Consider the following 16384-nt stretch of genomic DNA (forward strand, 5'->3'; position numbering starts at 1 on the left):
ACATCTCATATCCTGAGACTTTTACCCGCTGGCAAATCACCCCACAGGAAGTCAGGGATGAGACAGTCAATCAAATGTGGGTTTAGCTCCCAAACATCAGTAACCCAGCTGATTCTTCAGGCTCCAGATGTTGCCCTCCAGTGCAGCAGCTGTGGGCAGGATGGCCTGGATGTTTTGCTTCTGAGATATCACAAAGCAGAGCTCGGACGATGCTACGGATCTGTGCAGGATAGGTGGGCTGGGAGAGAGGATGGGCAGTGACCCCCAACCCCGGGGGCCCGCATGGCCACTTCCAGCCCCGGTGCCCCAGAGGTCATAGGGAATCCCCCCTCTCAGGTCACTGCAGACTTGTCACCTGGCTCCCTGCGCACAGTGCACAGACAGGGGAGCACCTGGCCCGCGCCCCTCACCACACACAACCCACAGGCTCTCAGTCCACTCAGGCACCTCTCCAGCCACTCTGCACTGACTCACTGGCCTGCATCTCCTCTGTGGTCAGTGCGTAAAGCCCAGAGGGTGGAACTGAGATCACCAGGGCCATTTCAATGAGAAGAAGCTTAGACTCAGAGAGGGGAAGTAACTTGGTTAAGGCAGTACAGCAGCCAAGCTGGGACTGGACTCCAGTCCTGTGACTCCCATTCTGGCCTGCAGCGCCCCTCCGCCTGGGGGCTGAGTGAGTGGGCAGGTACCTGCACAGCTGCCTGTCTCTCGCTGCTGTGCCAGGCTGCAGAAAGGCAGGGCCTCTAGTCGGCCTGGTTGGGCATGCGGAGGAGCCATGACTAAACTGGGCTACGTGCCACATGCCCTGAGCCTGACCCAAACTGGGAAACAGCTTGCCGGCACAGAGCAGGGCCTTGTCTTTCCCTGGAGACCCCTGGGACCCCTAGCAGCCGCCAGACCTCTCATCCTGCCAAGGCCATCTTTCCCTTCACCCCTCCCCAAACTTCTACTTATCCAAAACACTTTTTAGTGTGGTACCTGGCTAAGCCCCTCCCTCCTCCCTGGGCCCCAAGCAAACCCTTCTTTGAGTTCAGCCTCCGGTGTGCAGTGCTGTCTACAGACCAAGGGTAGACTCTGCTTTGGCTACGGACTCACAGTGGGACACTGGGCAGGTCACTTCTCTGCTCCGAGCCTTAGTACCATCTGCAGACAAAGGCTGATAGATTTGACATTGCTGGATGGAAGGAAGATTAAGTGAAGGGATGCAGGTAAATGCCTGTACAAAGGAGGCTCCAATAAATGCCGTCCCAGAGCACTGACTTTATTCCCTGAGGGGTCCCATTATTAGCCCATTTCACAGATGAGGACACTGAGGCTGGGACAGGTTTTGTCACTTGGTCTAAGCCCATTGGATTCAAACCGGAACAGCCTGGCTCCAGAGTCTGTGCTGGTGCCTGCACCTGTTTACAGAGGTAAGAACACACTTTTGATAACAAGTGAATTAGAATGGTTTCTTCTTGCCATTCTTTATGCAGCCCTGAGAGGCTACTCCCCATGTCCTTCCTTTTACAAACAAAACCGAAGCAGGCCTACAGAAGGACAGGAGAGGGGACGGCCACAGCTTGACATCTGAGTCATACAACTTCTCCACAGGATTCACGGATCCCATTTTGTTAGAAATTCTTGTTTTTCAAAAATCTGTCTTTTCAAGGGAACATGATTCAAGCGTCTCACTTCAGTAAACATGGCTTCTTAACTTCAGAGGCGATCTGAGGGGCTCTGATATTTCCCCTGGGTGTCCAGCTGTGTTCCCCAGGAACACATTTTCGCGTCTTGTGACCCAACACTCACTTTGTCTTCTCACCTGCTTATCCTAGAAACGTGGTGTGTTAGCAGGCCCTCTTGGTATAGCCCCAAAATGACTTTCTTGTGATAGAAACAAGCTTAGCTTGGCTCCAGCCACCATCCTGTGTGTTGGGATGTCCGTGCTGGACTTGGGCTGGCTCTGTTGATGATGGGAATGTCGGTCTGATTGAGACATAATGACTTTCAGAGTCTGGGGGGAATCCAAGTAGAAAAAGAACTTATTTAGAAGAGGAGTCTGGGCTATATATAGTGAGAGATTTGGGTGTCATCAGCATATAGGTCCATTCATTCACTTATTCATGTATATGGTAACATTTTATTGAGCATCTACTCTGTGCCAACCCCTGATAAAGGTGCAGTGGTCTTCTTTCACAGAGCTAACATTTAGTGGATATGTGGCTCTCAGGGGTAATTAATGCCAGGGAAGAGCTGAGATCTTCTACAGTAAACTTTTGAAATGAGAACATGTGGCATCTATCTGAAACCAGAAAACTGTTGTGGGGAGTCCGGAAGGACACTGAGCAGCAGACAGACAGAAACACATCCAACAAAATACGTAGTGAGATGCAACAAAGATGCCATTGTTTTTTTCTAATTAAAATTTTTTTTAAATTATATAAGTTACAGGTGTACAGTAGAGTGATTCACAATTTTTAAAGGTCATACTCCATTTATAGTTCTTACAAAATATTGGCTATATTTCCCGTGTTGTACAATATATCCTTGTAGCTTATTTTATACCTAATAGTTTGTACCTCTTACTCCCCTACCCCTATATTGCCCTTCCCTCCTTCCTGTCCCCACTGGTAACCACTAGTTTGTTCTCTGTATCTATGAGTCTGCTTCTTTTTTTGTTATATTCACTAATTTGTTTTATTTTTTAGATTCTACATATAAGTGATACCATACAGGATTTGTCTTTTTCTGTCTGACTTATTTCACTTAGCACAATGCCCTCCAAGTCCATCCATGTTGCTGCAAATGCCAAAATTTCGTTCTTTATTTATGGCTGAGTAGTATTCCATTGTGTATATATGTATCTTCTTTACCCATTCATCTGTGGATGGACACTTAGGTTGCTTTCATATCTTGGCAACTGTAAATGATGCTGCTATGAACATTGGGGTGCATGTGTCTTTTTGAATTAGTGGGTTTTTTGTTTTTGTTTTTGGATATATACCCAGGAGTGGAATTGCTGGGTCATAAGGTAGTTCTATTTTTAGTTTTTTGAGAAACCTCCATACTGTTTTCCACAGTGGCTGCACCAATTTACATTTCCACCAACAGTCTACGAGGGTTCACTTTTCTCCACATCCAGGCCAACATTTGTTATTTGTGTTCTTTTTGATGATAGCCATTCTGACAGGTGTGAGGTGATATCTCATTTGTGGATTTGATTTGCATTTCCATGATGATTAGCGATGGTGAGCATCTTCTCATGTGCCTGTTAGATGCCATTGCTTTTTACCCATTAAATCAGCAAGAATTAAAAAATGGTAACTAAGGAAGTGTGGACTCAGGTACATGCTTGATAAGAAGACTGTACATTGATGAGGTGTTTTGGGAGAAGCTGTTTGGAAATACATGTCCAGAGCCTAACATTTTTACCACTCTTTAGACCAAGCTATTTCCTTTTAGGAATGTATTGCAATCTGGTATTTAATCATGAATATATGGAAAGTCTTGGACACGAGGCCTATCATCACAGTGTTGTTTATAGTAGTGAAGCATTGGAAATGACTTAAATGTCTAAATGTAGGGGATTAGTTAAATAAAGGATCAACATGGTTCTACAGCCACCACACACCATTAAAAATGAAGATGTAGAGGATCTTTAACAACATGGGAAGTATTCACAATACTTTTCTGTGACATAAAAAAAGTTATGAACTAATTTATGAGGAAAAAATGGATTGAGAGAAGATATTAGCGATTTTTAAAGGCAACAAGGGATCAGTTTCTAAAATATACTCTCTCAAAGCAACAGGAAAAAGATAGGCAAGGACAAATAAGCAAAGGTTATGAGTAATCATTTTTCAGAAGAGGAAATCCAAAAGGCTATGAATCATATAAAGAGATGCTCAGACTCATTAGTAAGTGAGAGAGAAGCAAATTAAAATGAGAGATTGGGACTTCCCTGGTGGCGCAGTGGTTAAGAATCCGCCTGCCAATGCAGGGGACACAGGTTTGAGCCCTGGTCCGGGAAAATCCCACATGCCGTGGAGCAACTAAGCTCGTGCGCCACAACTACTGAGCCTGCACTCTAGAGCCCGCGAGCCACACCTACTGAGCTCACGTGCCACAACTACTGAAGCCCACGTGCCTAGAGCCCACGCTCCACAACAAGAGAAGCCACTGCAATGAGAAGCCCACGCACCACAACGAAGAGTAGCCCCTGCTCACTGCAACTAGAGAAAGCCTGCACACAGCAACGAAGACCCAACGCAACCAAAAAAAAAAAAAAAAAATGAGGGATCACTTTACTTCAATCAGATCAGCAAACATTAGAAAGCAGGGTGATGTTAAGCAGGGGTATAGAGAAGATGTTAGAGGAGCCTGTGGGGGGAGTGTGGCCTGGTGCCAGCTTTCTGGAGGCATCTTAGTTGATGGTACTTGGTTGAACTGAGAGACATACACCCTTGACTCAGCACTCCCACTTTGGTGTTTATACCCAGAGCCAGTCACGTGCAGCCCCATGAGGGGAGTCTCGTGGGAATGTCCAGGACAGGATGGAGGGCAGTCTGAGAAGTCTCAGGCAATCTAACCATCTACTGCGGAGCAAACAAATCAAATAGGCACGTGATGCCCACTGTGTAACACGGAGCAGCGGTTAGAAGAAATGAGGTTTACAAATACAGAACCACGTGCTTGGGTCTGAGGTCATAATGTTGAGTGAGACAGTAAGCTGAGAAAAGATGCAGAAGGTCGTTTGGGGAGCTTAAAATGATGCATTCAGAAATCATGTTCTTGTGCCATGTTTTATAAGGACTCGTGCTATCAAGCAGGTGGGCTGGGTGAGGTGGGAAAGACGGGACTGGGGGATGAAGAGCCAAGGGAAGAATGAATAAACCACCAGTGCCAGAGAAGAACCTGGTCCTGGTCAGGAAAGAGACCATGCTGAGACTGAGAAGTGTGAGGCACCCCGCCACCTGTCCCTGAGAGTCAACCCCAAAACGGAAACAAATAAACCCGCACCAAGTCCCAGACAGCCAACCAAAAAAAGCAAAAGTACAGATAAAAATTTTGCTTCAACAATATCATTAAACAGTATATTCGTAGATAAAAGCCTGAATATCAACAGTCATTTTTCTGGATATAGGCCTTGATATTCTTCCTGATGTATTTTTTTTCTTCCCAATTTTCAATGCTGAACATACATGGCTTTTGTATAAGAAAATGACTTCTGCAAATGAAGCCTGAGAGCAATAAGCATGTGTGATAGAAAAAGGGCCAGGGACTCATGGAGTTTTGTACCCAAAGGGTGAGAATGTTCCAAAGAGGGATGACTCATCTGGCCACGTGACCCTTAGTTAACGCCCATTCTAGCCTGCAAGGGGTGTGTGTTTGGGCTAAAAATAAAGCATGACACACCTCCACAGCTGCTTAGCCCAGAGCAAAACACCGGGAGACCCACCTCCGTGTCCATCTGTCTGTTTGCTGTCCCTTGACTGGTGGCTGTCGGTTGCTGGCAGGATGCCGGGATGGACTCCTATGTGGTGACATCGTGGCCTGGGAAGGCTTCTTTCAGGGAACCTGGACACTCTGGTCCCTGCTGGGAGTTTCTTGCACTCCTGACAAAAAAACAACCGGCAAACCTTTGCTGTTCTGTGAGTCAGTCCTGACATGGCTACAGAGTATGACAATTGAAAAGTCAAGGACACAAATAAAGGTACCTTCTCAAGGTTACCTATCTGGTAAATCAGCCTTTGGCTAGTTTCATGGTGTACGTCCCTATCCTCACGCCTACTGACCCTGGGTCCCCGGCTTGTATACATTACTTTTGTGTGCACTAACAGAGAAGTTCTTTTAAGTTAACTTGGGGGTTTAAAGAGTCATTTTGAGGACAAATTCCTCTAAAAATATTGAGTGTGAAGCAAATGTTGCTGAGAATGAAGAATTTACATCCTTTTCATCTCATGTGGTAGAAGGAAGTTAAAATAGAAGATACAGAATTACATGCCTCTACAAATATTGGTGGGATATTTACACATCTATTCTATTTACTCAGCCTTTTTAAAGAGGAGCAGTGTCAGATAATCAAAAAACAGGCTTTGGTGTTAAAGGTTTGCATTTCAACTGGATGTCTCACTACCCTGGTGCCTTTTGGTTCAGTCAGTTTCCTTACTTACATAGAAAAAATAAGAATACCCATCTCTTTCGTGACAGAGTCTGTGTAAAGAGCCCAGGATGGTGCCTGGCAAACGTTAGATTGTCAATATGAGTCACATCTAAATTGGAATCTCTTTTTTCAGAAGTGTTCCTTATTTTAGTCAGTTTCAGATTCTTAGAGGAACCATCTGCAACAGGAACTGGACTGAATGAGGATGGTACCTTGTCCCACAATCAGTTTCATCAGAAAGTGTTGTGACAGGACTGTTTATTTTTCTTCTTCGTTCTGAATTCAGATCTGCTTTGCTGAGGCATGGAGGCGAAAGAGGTCTCAGAGGCTGAAGACAGAGCTGAGGATCCAGGTTCTGAAAATAAAGGCCAGCCTGATGTTGCTCAGCCTGATTTCCCACCGGGAGGGCAGACCCCTGGCCCCACTGCCCTCTGGGAGATGCTAGAAAGGAAGTTTCTGGAATACCAGCAGTTGGCTCCCAGGAGCTCAGCTGAACATCAGAAGAGCCTGTTGAATCTTCTCCCACTATTCCTAAAGGTTGGTGTTCTCATTTTTGAAACTGTAAAAAGATGATACAGCACTCTGGGGACACTTCTGGGATGACTGGAAGCTGGAGTCAGTAGTTTTAATATCATCACAAGTGGTCTCTGACTGGTTGCTTAGAGGAGAGTGTGTGCTATTTAATAAAGATAGCAAGCAAGGCTCATCTCCAGGGTGAGGATGGGCTTGGAAAGGATGGACAGTTGGCTCTTGAGTACCATTGTCTCTTTAGTTTAAAAAAATGAGATTGTTTAACAATGATATTTTCAGTCCCAGCTTGGGATCCAGAGGAGAAACCTGTACCTTCGGGAGCTAGAAAGGCATCTGTGTCCTGACATGTGAGTGGCAGGGTGGCTGGTAACCTCAAACACCAGTAATGCCAACACCAGGGCCTGGGAGAGCCGGAACATAAATTGTGCCAATAATGCAAACTGAGGTGTAATCCATGGGAGCAGCAAAGCAGTGCTCCCTCCCCTGGTTTCAGACACACAAGACAAGTCCAGCCTGTCCACTGGGCTGGCACTCTGACTAGTGGCAGCTGGTGACAGTTTGGGTACAAGGGATTTCCTTTATTGTCTTGGAATAAAGCTCCTGCCAGTGAGGTCTGCCTTATAGCTGAAAATATTGAAGTCTAACTGTAGAGTTGGAAATGCATTTTTTTATGAAGACTTAGTTTTTGCTTGACTATTGAGTTTGGGTTATTATTACAAAAACCATGTACCTACATTCAAAGTACGGAGAATATGAGATACTTTTCACATCTGAAAGTAAACTAGAACAGATGGAATCTTTGCAGGTTTTTATTGGGAAACCCCTTTGTTAATATGTTTCATCTCACTTATTAACCAGGAATACTTAAGGATTTCCAAAGATCACTCAGAATTTTCTTGGGATCATATTTATAGGATGCATGGAATACTTAAGCGTGCCTTTCTGTAAAAAATTGCCAAGTAACTTATTGTCCATGAATTCATTGTTTTTCTCCATGTTTCAGATTTGTATACTCCATCCAACTCACTTCACAGATTGGATAACTGGGGCATAGGGAACATACTGGAAAAGAGGAACTAGATAAGGAGAGAGGCCAGGTTTCTCCTTCCCAGCCATCCCTGCTCTAATGACCCCAGCTTCTGGGAGGTAGCTTTGTCTCACCCAGTTCTCAGATCAAATTTGCCTTATAAAAGGAAAAATGTGAGCATCGCCTGCCGCCCTCACCCCCAAATCACTGGGAAGGCATATGCGGTTCAGCCATTGCACTGTATCTTTTCCACCCCTCTGGGCAGCCCTAGCTCTGATGAAAGGACTCTGCATCTGAGAGCCAGGGCTTGATACTTCCTTGCCTCTCTCCAGATTGTTGATTTGAGAACTCATTCATTTGTTGTACAAATATTTATTGAGCTCCTATACTCTGTTCTAGGGCCTGGTGCTATGAAAGTAAGGAAGACAGATTGAGGTTTTACCTGCATCTGTCCAGAGCAGAGGATAACTGACTAGCACCCAGAATGTGTTCTGTTTGGCTTGTAGGGGTTAAAAATGAATTAGTGCCATTTTTTCAAAGTGGAAAGTTTTCAGGTGAGACTCAGATTTCAGATTTCTCTTGAAAATATTTTGTAGCTGTAATACCAATAATTGGATGGAGATGGTTAGGGGCACCTCTTTTAAACAGAAGATGGTCTTGGTCTCTCAGTTTACCCTAGTCCCCCACTCCCTAACATCTTTCACCCAACCCATATCACTCATTTATGTTATATGACCCTGTAGGCACTGACCTCATGGATAGCAAGCTGTTCCTATTATAACTGAACCTTGGTATTGGTCCATGTTTCCCAAACCATTTCCTGGTAACAGGAGGAACAATAGCCCTATTGTTGAATACATGGGCTTTCAAGTCAAACAGTAGGGCTCCAGTCCCAGCTCCATTGCTTATTAGCTGTGCATCCTTGAGCAAGCTACTAAATATTACTGAGCCTCAGTTTCCTCATCTGTAAAGTGGAATCAATACCAATTTGCTGGGAGACTGTGAGGGTGAGATCAGATGAGGATTGTAAAGCCCACAGCACATGGAAAGCAGACATGATCCCCATCACCTTTCCACCAACCTCCTGGAAACTGACTGCACATGTGCAGTTTGAGATCCTGTCACCACGATTCCCCAAACTGCTGACAAAATCTGCTATGTTTTGGATCCCTGGAGCCCACCTCTGATGAACCCTGTAGAGGCAGATTATTACAGGCTTTTTATCATTTTCTTAAAATCTATATCTTTTATTAAGGCCTATATGTCTACAAACCTGTTGTTCTTATTAAGTTCTGACTAAGTTCTGCTTGGGAAAGGCTATGTCCCTGGGTTGTGGGATCTTGCCTAACTTGCCCAGACTCTTTGTCAGTCAGACCCAACATGAAAGGGGTGGTCCATGTGTAGTTAGAGCTCTGGCGAAGGTTGGCAGCGGTGCATGCCCCACCTCAGGGGATGTCACCTGCCTTGACCTAGTGAGTCTTGAGATATAACAATAGGTACTGTCTTGTGAGGCAGACTCCCTCAGAGCTGCTTCTTTGGCATGTTCTTCCCAAAGAACTTCCCTTTAGCCTCTTTGGCTTTCTCTCACATATGATTCCTCCCAACACACAGCAGGGGATGAACTTCTCCCTTATCCTGCCATTGTTTATACATAAATCTGCATCAACTATGAGGCAAATACAAAGAGGGACTTGGTTGGTTCTATAGTAAATTCTAGCCCCACTGCCTCCCAAGTTGAAGAAACACTGCAGGGTTGTTAAGGAGTAAACCCACTCAACATTTTGGTGACTGTCTTGGTGATAAGGAGTCTCAGGGCACTGGAATCCCAGCAGGGAGCTGCCCTGAGGGGATGAGTCAGAAATGAAGTTCTCACTGGGATCTGCAGGCTCTCCTCCTCTACCAAGCTCCATCACTCCCCTTCCTAGGTCAAAGCCAGGGCAAGTGGTTACTTTCACTGATGATAGGTAGTAATATTCACCAAGCTCTAACTAACTAAGCAAGGCATTTTGTTCCATGCTTACAAGCCCTTATAATAAGCCTGTGAAGTAGGTGCTATTTTTATCCCAGCTTTATAAATGAGGAAAGGGAGGTTTAGAGATGTTGCATAACTTGGCCAAGATCAGCCAGCTGTTAGTGGGGAGCAAAACTTAACCTGGGCAGTCCACCCAGGCTCGTGTTGTTAACCATTGCATTCCCTCGGGCAGTGCTGAGGTTCATAGAACGGAGCACATCTGGTTTCTTTCCCTATCTCATGACTCACTGGACAATGGATTTGCCTGCCTCGTACCTATGTCCCCTTTCATACAAAAAGAATGCCACCCCCTGCACATGTGCTGTTTGGATAGCTGACTCCAGGATGTTGCAGACAAGGAGGAGGTTTTATTGCATCACACAGGAAGCAGCACAAAGCCAATGACTTCCCAGAGTGCACAGCAGTGCTTGCAGGAAGGATTCAATTGACTGCTACTCTTTCTCTGCCAAGAGCCTTGGGCTTTGGTCTTTCTAGAACCCTTCCTATCATAAGATCTTACACCAAGAGAAGAAGGCATTCTGCTAGCAAGCATGGGTAGGTCCTGTTGGCCTTCAGTTGGGTTTGCTTTGGGGGAAAGGGGACCACTTGGGTCCTCTCGTTGCATAGAGATATTGGGTAATAATAGATGGAGAAAGCTAGAGCTACAGATGTAGTTGTTGAAGATTGTTCTTAGAATATGTACTTTGAGAGAAAGCAGGCAGCGAGACAGGGAATCCTTAGAAATTAGTGTAAAATTCCTCACTGTCTGGGACAGACAACCTGGGAGGTGGGGCTACATGGGAAAAAAAGGGAATCTGTGGATGCGGTAGATTAGAGATACTGCGGATGGGTTCACACTGCTCCCTTCAAGAGGTGACATCTATGTCCCCTCCCCTTGAATCTGGATGGGTTTGTAATGGAATAGGGCAAAAATGACATTTCTGGGCTCAGGCCTCAAGATACTTGTAGCTTCTCTCTGTCACTTGAAATACTCACGCTTAGAACCCTGCTTCCATGTTGTGAGGAAGCCCAAGCAGCCCCGAGTAAAAGCCTACGTGGAGAGAAACCAAAGCCACTGACCTTGCAGCTGCACTTGCTGCTGAAAGCCAGCACAACTTGCCAGCCATGTGAGTGTGCCATCTTGCAAATGGATCTCTTAGCCCTTGTTCGCTGCCCCAGCTGAGTGAAGCAGAGAAAAGCTGTTCCTGCTGAGCCCTGCCCAAATTGCAGATCCATGAGAAAAATAAATGATTGCTGTTATTTTAAGCCACTCAATTTGGGTCCAGTTTGTTATACAGCAATGGATAATCAGAACAGTAGGTAACATGGACAGGAATCCATTTATTTCCTAGTATGGAGGGATTGGAATTAACACTAAATCAGTTGTACTTGGAGATGAGTGTATTTTTGTGTGTGTGTGTACATGTGCATGTACACAGGTGTGTATAGCTACTCTTAGGCTAACTGCCTGGCCAGTGGTACGGAGTTTATACCATTGGGTGTGGTCAATTATTCTCATACAAACCCAGCATGGACCCAACTGACTATGGAAGAGAGAGAAGTAACATTAAATATAATAACAAGGATGACCAACAGTTATTTCCAAGTGTGGTATCCAGAGGGGGTGGTGAGGGTAAATACCCCTTCTTGTCCATCCCTGACTCTAACCCACTTCAGAGTGGGGCCTGCAATATGGTTTATTCCCTTCTCAGGGGAACAATATTTGTGTTATGTTAGTAAAGTTTTGATACATCACTTTTTTTTTTTTTTTCTGTTTACAAAGGAGAGAATCAATTGTGTCACGTTATCAGGGGAAACTCATGTAAAATCTCTGAAATGTTTTGAGTTCACTTAAAGGCCAAACCACCAAACTCTGAGGCAATGAAGAAATAGTAATACTGCAGTCACACTTGAAAACTAATCAGATTCTCTGTCATTCAAAGCTGGGGTTTTCTCCCATCTCCTCTAGAGCTTCTGTCTTCCTTATGCTCTGGAGACCAGAGCACCATTTTCTTTCTCTTTCTTCCATGTGAGGGGACAGCCACGAGGCATGATGGTGCAGTTTAGAGGATATAAGTAAATAAAAGTTTTAAAAAAATATTGAGCAATATTCTCCCAGCATGAAAATCCCAGTTTGGGAAAAAAATTAGGTCCTTTCAAAAGCTGCCTTAACTCTTTGGGGTCTCCACGGTACCATTCAGTAAATGATTGCCTCTGTGCATCAAACAGCACCCCAGTGGCCTGAAAGAGTTAATGGGGCCTCCAGAAGTAGCCATCTTGGTCCCAGGAAGGAGTGTGAGCCTTGGGAGAATCCGGCTGAGCGTACAATTACTGTTCAACTCACAGTGGCCCGATTTGCTTTTTGCAGAGTGCCTACTGGAGCCCCACTGCTCAAAGATGATCTCGATGCCTCTGAGTCAACTGCCTGCAAATTGGTCTTTGAGGGGTTTGCCACTGCAGGGAGGAGGCACAGGAATTTGTTAGGAAGATATCATAGCAGATGTGATATCAGTCCTGGGGAGGGAAATAATGTCACCACTGAAATTCCCCGCCAGAAGGACTGACTTTATCTCTCCAGAGATTAGCCTTTCCAGGTGATAGCTGGTTTCCAGGTGGTAGCCATACATTTCTTTTTTTTTTTTTTTTTAATTCGATGTTTGCTTTATTTCCACTTGCAAAACAAAAATCAGTCCCCAAACTAAAAATGTATCAATTTCAAAGTATTCTTATACTATGACATTTGACTATGAAAATCATTTAATATGTCTTTTAAAATTATTTCATACAGGGCATCTATTAAAGCTCTGGATTGGGCTGCCTCACTGAGAGCAGTGCCATAGCTCAGAATTTTTAGAGGCATAGCAAAGGTACTTACTACATTTTAAAATTTATTTTATGCAGAACTTCTTTTAGAACAGTGACTATAGCTACCTAAGTCCTCCTTTTCTTTCTTTTTTTTTTTTTTTTTTAACATCTTTATTGAAGTATAATTGCCTTACAATGGTGTGTTCATACATTTCTTAGACATGCACATGCTACTTGGGTATGTGTGAGATAACTCAGCTCTTCACTCTGCTGCTTAACTGGTTCTCTAGGGTTACCCTATGGCTCAGCCTCTGTTTCTGTAAAGTGGGAATAATAATAATCCCAATCCCTATGCAGATTAGTGGAAACAATGCGTGTCAGTGCTTGGCCCAGCATTTGGCACAAAACCAGCACTCCACAACACATTCGGCCATCGTTCTGCACACTGTGGGTCTCATAATCATGTGTTTGCTTATCAAATATTTGGTGAAGGTCTACTATGTATAATAGCGTTTAACATTCACCTAGTATTTTTGTAGTTCTAGCAAAGTTCTGATGTACTGCTTTTTTATTTACAAAGGAAAGGTGCGACTATGTTCGTTTATAGGGCAGAAAATTTTTAAGTATTTCAGATACAAAGTTTTGTTCAAATCAGAATACCCAAGTACTCACCACCCATATAAAAGAAATGAAGCATTTCAGATAAACTAAAGCCACCTGTGTATGAATTCTAGAACTCATTCCCCTTCCACACTCCTCCAATGGTAACTCCCAACCTGCTGAATTATCATGCCCTGTGGGAAATGATATATAGAGAGACAGCAAGTTACAGAAGTATAGTACAGTATCATTCTAAAATACCTGTGAGACTATATGTAAATTATACAGTAATATGGGTGTATTTTTATAACCATAAGTAATATTATTGTATAATTTATGTATAGTCTCACAGGTTTTTGTAGACTCATACTGTAATATACTGTTGCAATTTGCTTTTTCCACAACATTCTATTTTGGGGATTTATCCATATTGATACAGCTCTATTTCTTTTCCTTTTTCAGTTCTATATGATATCCTTATATAGATATGTCACAAATTATTCATTCATTATCCTATTGATGAACATTGTTTTTCCCAATCAAAAATAATGCTGCATGAATATTTCTTGTTCACGTCTCCTTGTGCATGTGTGCCAGCATTTCTCTAGGGACTATACCAAGGATTGGAATTGGTGGGTTTTTGGATGTGTGCCCCTTTAACTTTATTGGATTACATTAAATGCTTCTTCAAAGAGGTTCTTCTAAGTGACACTCCATCATAGAGTATGGGGGTTTCATGTTTCCTCACCTTCACCCACATTTGATATTGTCAGATTTTTCATTTTTACTAACCAGAAAAGTATAAAATATCTCCTTGAAGTTATAGTTTGCATCTTCCTGATTATTAGTAATTTGCCATTTATCTTTCAATAAGTTACTTGTTGTTTCATTTGCCCATTTTAAAAAAAATCGGATTGTTTTCTTATTAATTTATAGGAGTCTAAATACCATTCCTTTGTCAGTTATATGCATTGCAGATACTTTCTCCCAATCTGTGGTTTGCCTCCTCATTTTGTATATGGTGTCTTTTCATATAGAGAAGAGTTTTAAAGGTTTTTACTTTTAAACAAATGTAGTATCTATTGCAAGGAAACATATTGAAAATGATTTCCCTTTGGAAATTTTATGTGTTTCTCACCCTTTCTAGAAGGAGGATCTCAGCTTAAAAAAACTTGGTCAGGCCTTTGGGCAGGAACATAATTTAATATGGCTGGTGAGTGGGAGCAGTAGACAGGAGTCCAGCAAAATTACATTTCATAGAGGCCGCTAATTGGCACAGCAGCTTACCTTCCTGGTGGGAACCTGGGATCAGGAATTGCCAGGAACTCAAGTCTGGGGCCGAGGACAGTCACTCCACTCTGTACTCAGCCTGTGACAAGAAGGGAGAACAAAGGGAAAAGGCTTGCATGAAAAGCAGATCTAGGGATAGGATTACTACGGAAACTGGGAGGAAATTTTGAAAAGAGTCTGGCATCCCAAGCAGAACTGTAAAAGACTTCTATTAAACAGTATCCTAAACAATAAGGGGAAAAAGTCTGAGGAAAAAGATGAGCAGATGGGATAGAGATTAAAGGGACAGATAAGAAAGGATTTTAAGGAAATTAAAAAGAAATAGGAGATTAAAAACAATGACAACAACTTGGACTGGGAAAGGATTTCCGAAGCTTGGAACTAAATCCAGAAAGCAAAGGAATGGACTGAGAAATTTCATTTCATAGGAATTTCAGATTTCTGTACAGCAAAACCAAACAATACCAGATTTAAAGATGAAATGACAAATTCGAAAAAATCGAGATAGTATTATAGACCAACGGTTAATGATTTTTATATATAAAGAGATTTTTAAAATAAATAAGAAAATAGTGAAAACTCCAATAGGATAATAGGTTAAGAGTAAAAACGGACAATTCAAGAGGCATGAAAAGCATTCATCCACTCTAGTTATCTAAAGATTGCAATTGAAATGAGATATTTTTTCTTCTATAAGTTTTCTCATTTAAGATGAAAAAGCACCACAGTGCTTGATGTTGGCATGGGTAGAGAGAAATCAGCCCTTTTCCATGGAGCCCTTGGAGGCTAATCTGGTAAATTGTTTCTGGAGAGTGAGTTAGTAGTTAGTAATAGGTACCAAATCACTAAAAAAAAAGGAAAGAAACCCACTCTTTTAATTGAAAATCCTACTTTTTTAATCCTACAATTCCACTTTTTAGAATTTATCTGAAGGAAATACTTGCATGACTAAAACTAAGATATCTGCATGAGGTTTGACAAGTGTGTAAGAGGAGAATCAGTGAGACACAGCAATCGATGGTGAGGAAGGGGAGGGACGCAGAATGTAGAGAATCACTCTTGGAATTTCCCACTAGGGCAGGTGGGTGCCTGGTAGGGCCATTCACTGAGGCAAGATGCAGCAGGTCTGGGGGAAAGGCAGTGGATTCAGTTATGTGTGTTTGATGTTTCAGGAGCACGAGTTCAGGGGAGACGTCCAGGGGCCAGCTGGAGGTGTTTGGAGCTCAGCAGGAAGTTGAAGAATTCCTAGGCACTAGTGTAGGGAGACAGTGGAAGCTGGAGGGTAGGTGATTCAGTGGTCTTCGGATGCACCTGGGAAAGCGAGCTGAGCCATTGGTTTGGGCTGGCAGGGAGGGAAGGAGGTGATTCTGATGCCTTGCTTTGTAGCTTTGACATCTCTGAGCGAATCCTGCATGTTGCACTTCAGGCCTGGGAACACTCCGTGGGGATCATCTGCTTTCCCAGTCTCCAAAGGCTGGCTGAAGATGTTTCCAACCAACTTGCCCAAGAAATACAGAAGGCACTGGTGGGAAAGCCTGCAGGTAAGAGAAGAGAGGTCCTGGAGAACTTCACAGTAAGCAAAACAGCTCTGTAGACCCCTCCCAGGCCTCCGGCTAAGCCCCTCTCTGCTTTCTAGAGGAGTTAGAGTAGTGACTTCGAAAGCAAACGGAAGGCCAGGTTCTGCCACTGAATACCCTGGAGAACAAAGGAAAAGGCTAGAAGAGGGAAGAGAAGAGGGAATTGGGAAACTCTGCTGCTCCTGGGAGGGACACAAACACACACACATACATACACACACAGACACACAGAAACCAAAGCCAAGCATGTTTCCTGCTGCAGATCTCCTGACTTGCATCCTTCCACTCAGGGAGCTGGACCCCAGAGGCTGGGCTGTGAGACTGAGGGCAGGAGGGAATTCCAGGGGGAAGGAATGGCTTGAGCATGGTGTAGATTGCAGGAATCCCTGTGACCAAAG

The 16384-nt window shown here is 43.6% G+C and overlaps 1 protein-coding gene across 1 annotated transcript in view; it reads left to right on the plus strand.

Annotated features, from left to right (window-relative positions):
• Window positions 1–441: 441 nt before the first annotated feature.
• The window catches only part of WDFY4 (WDFY family member 4), a 260133-nt gene continuing 244190 nt past the window's right edge, over window positions 442–16384 (plus strand). The window contains exons 1-2 of the mRNA XM_082407126.1: window positions 442–6682; window positions 15836–15950. Coding sequence (XP_082263252.1) covers window positions 6449–6682; window positions 15836–15950 — 349 coding nt within the window. The 5' untranslated portion in view covers window positions 442–6448. The remainder of the gene's footprint in view (window positions 6683–15835; window positions 15951–16384) is intronic.

This window comes from Balaenoptera borealis, assembly GCF_965194805.1.
Source record: "Balaenoptera borealis genome assembly, chromosome: 10".
NCBI classification, from domain to species: Eukaryota; Metazoa; Chordata; class Mammalia; order Artiodactyla; family Balaenopteridae; genus Balaenoptera; species Balaenoptera borealis.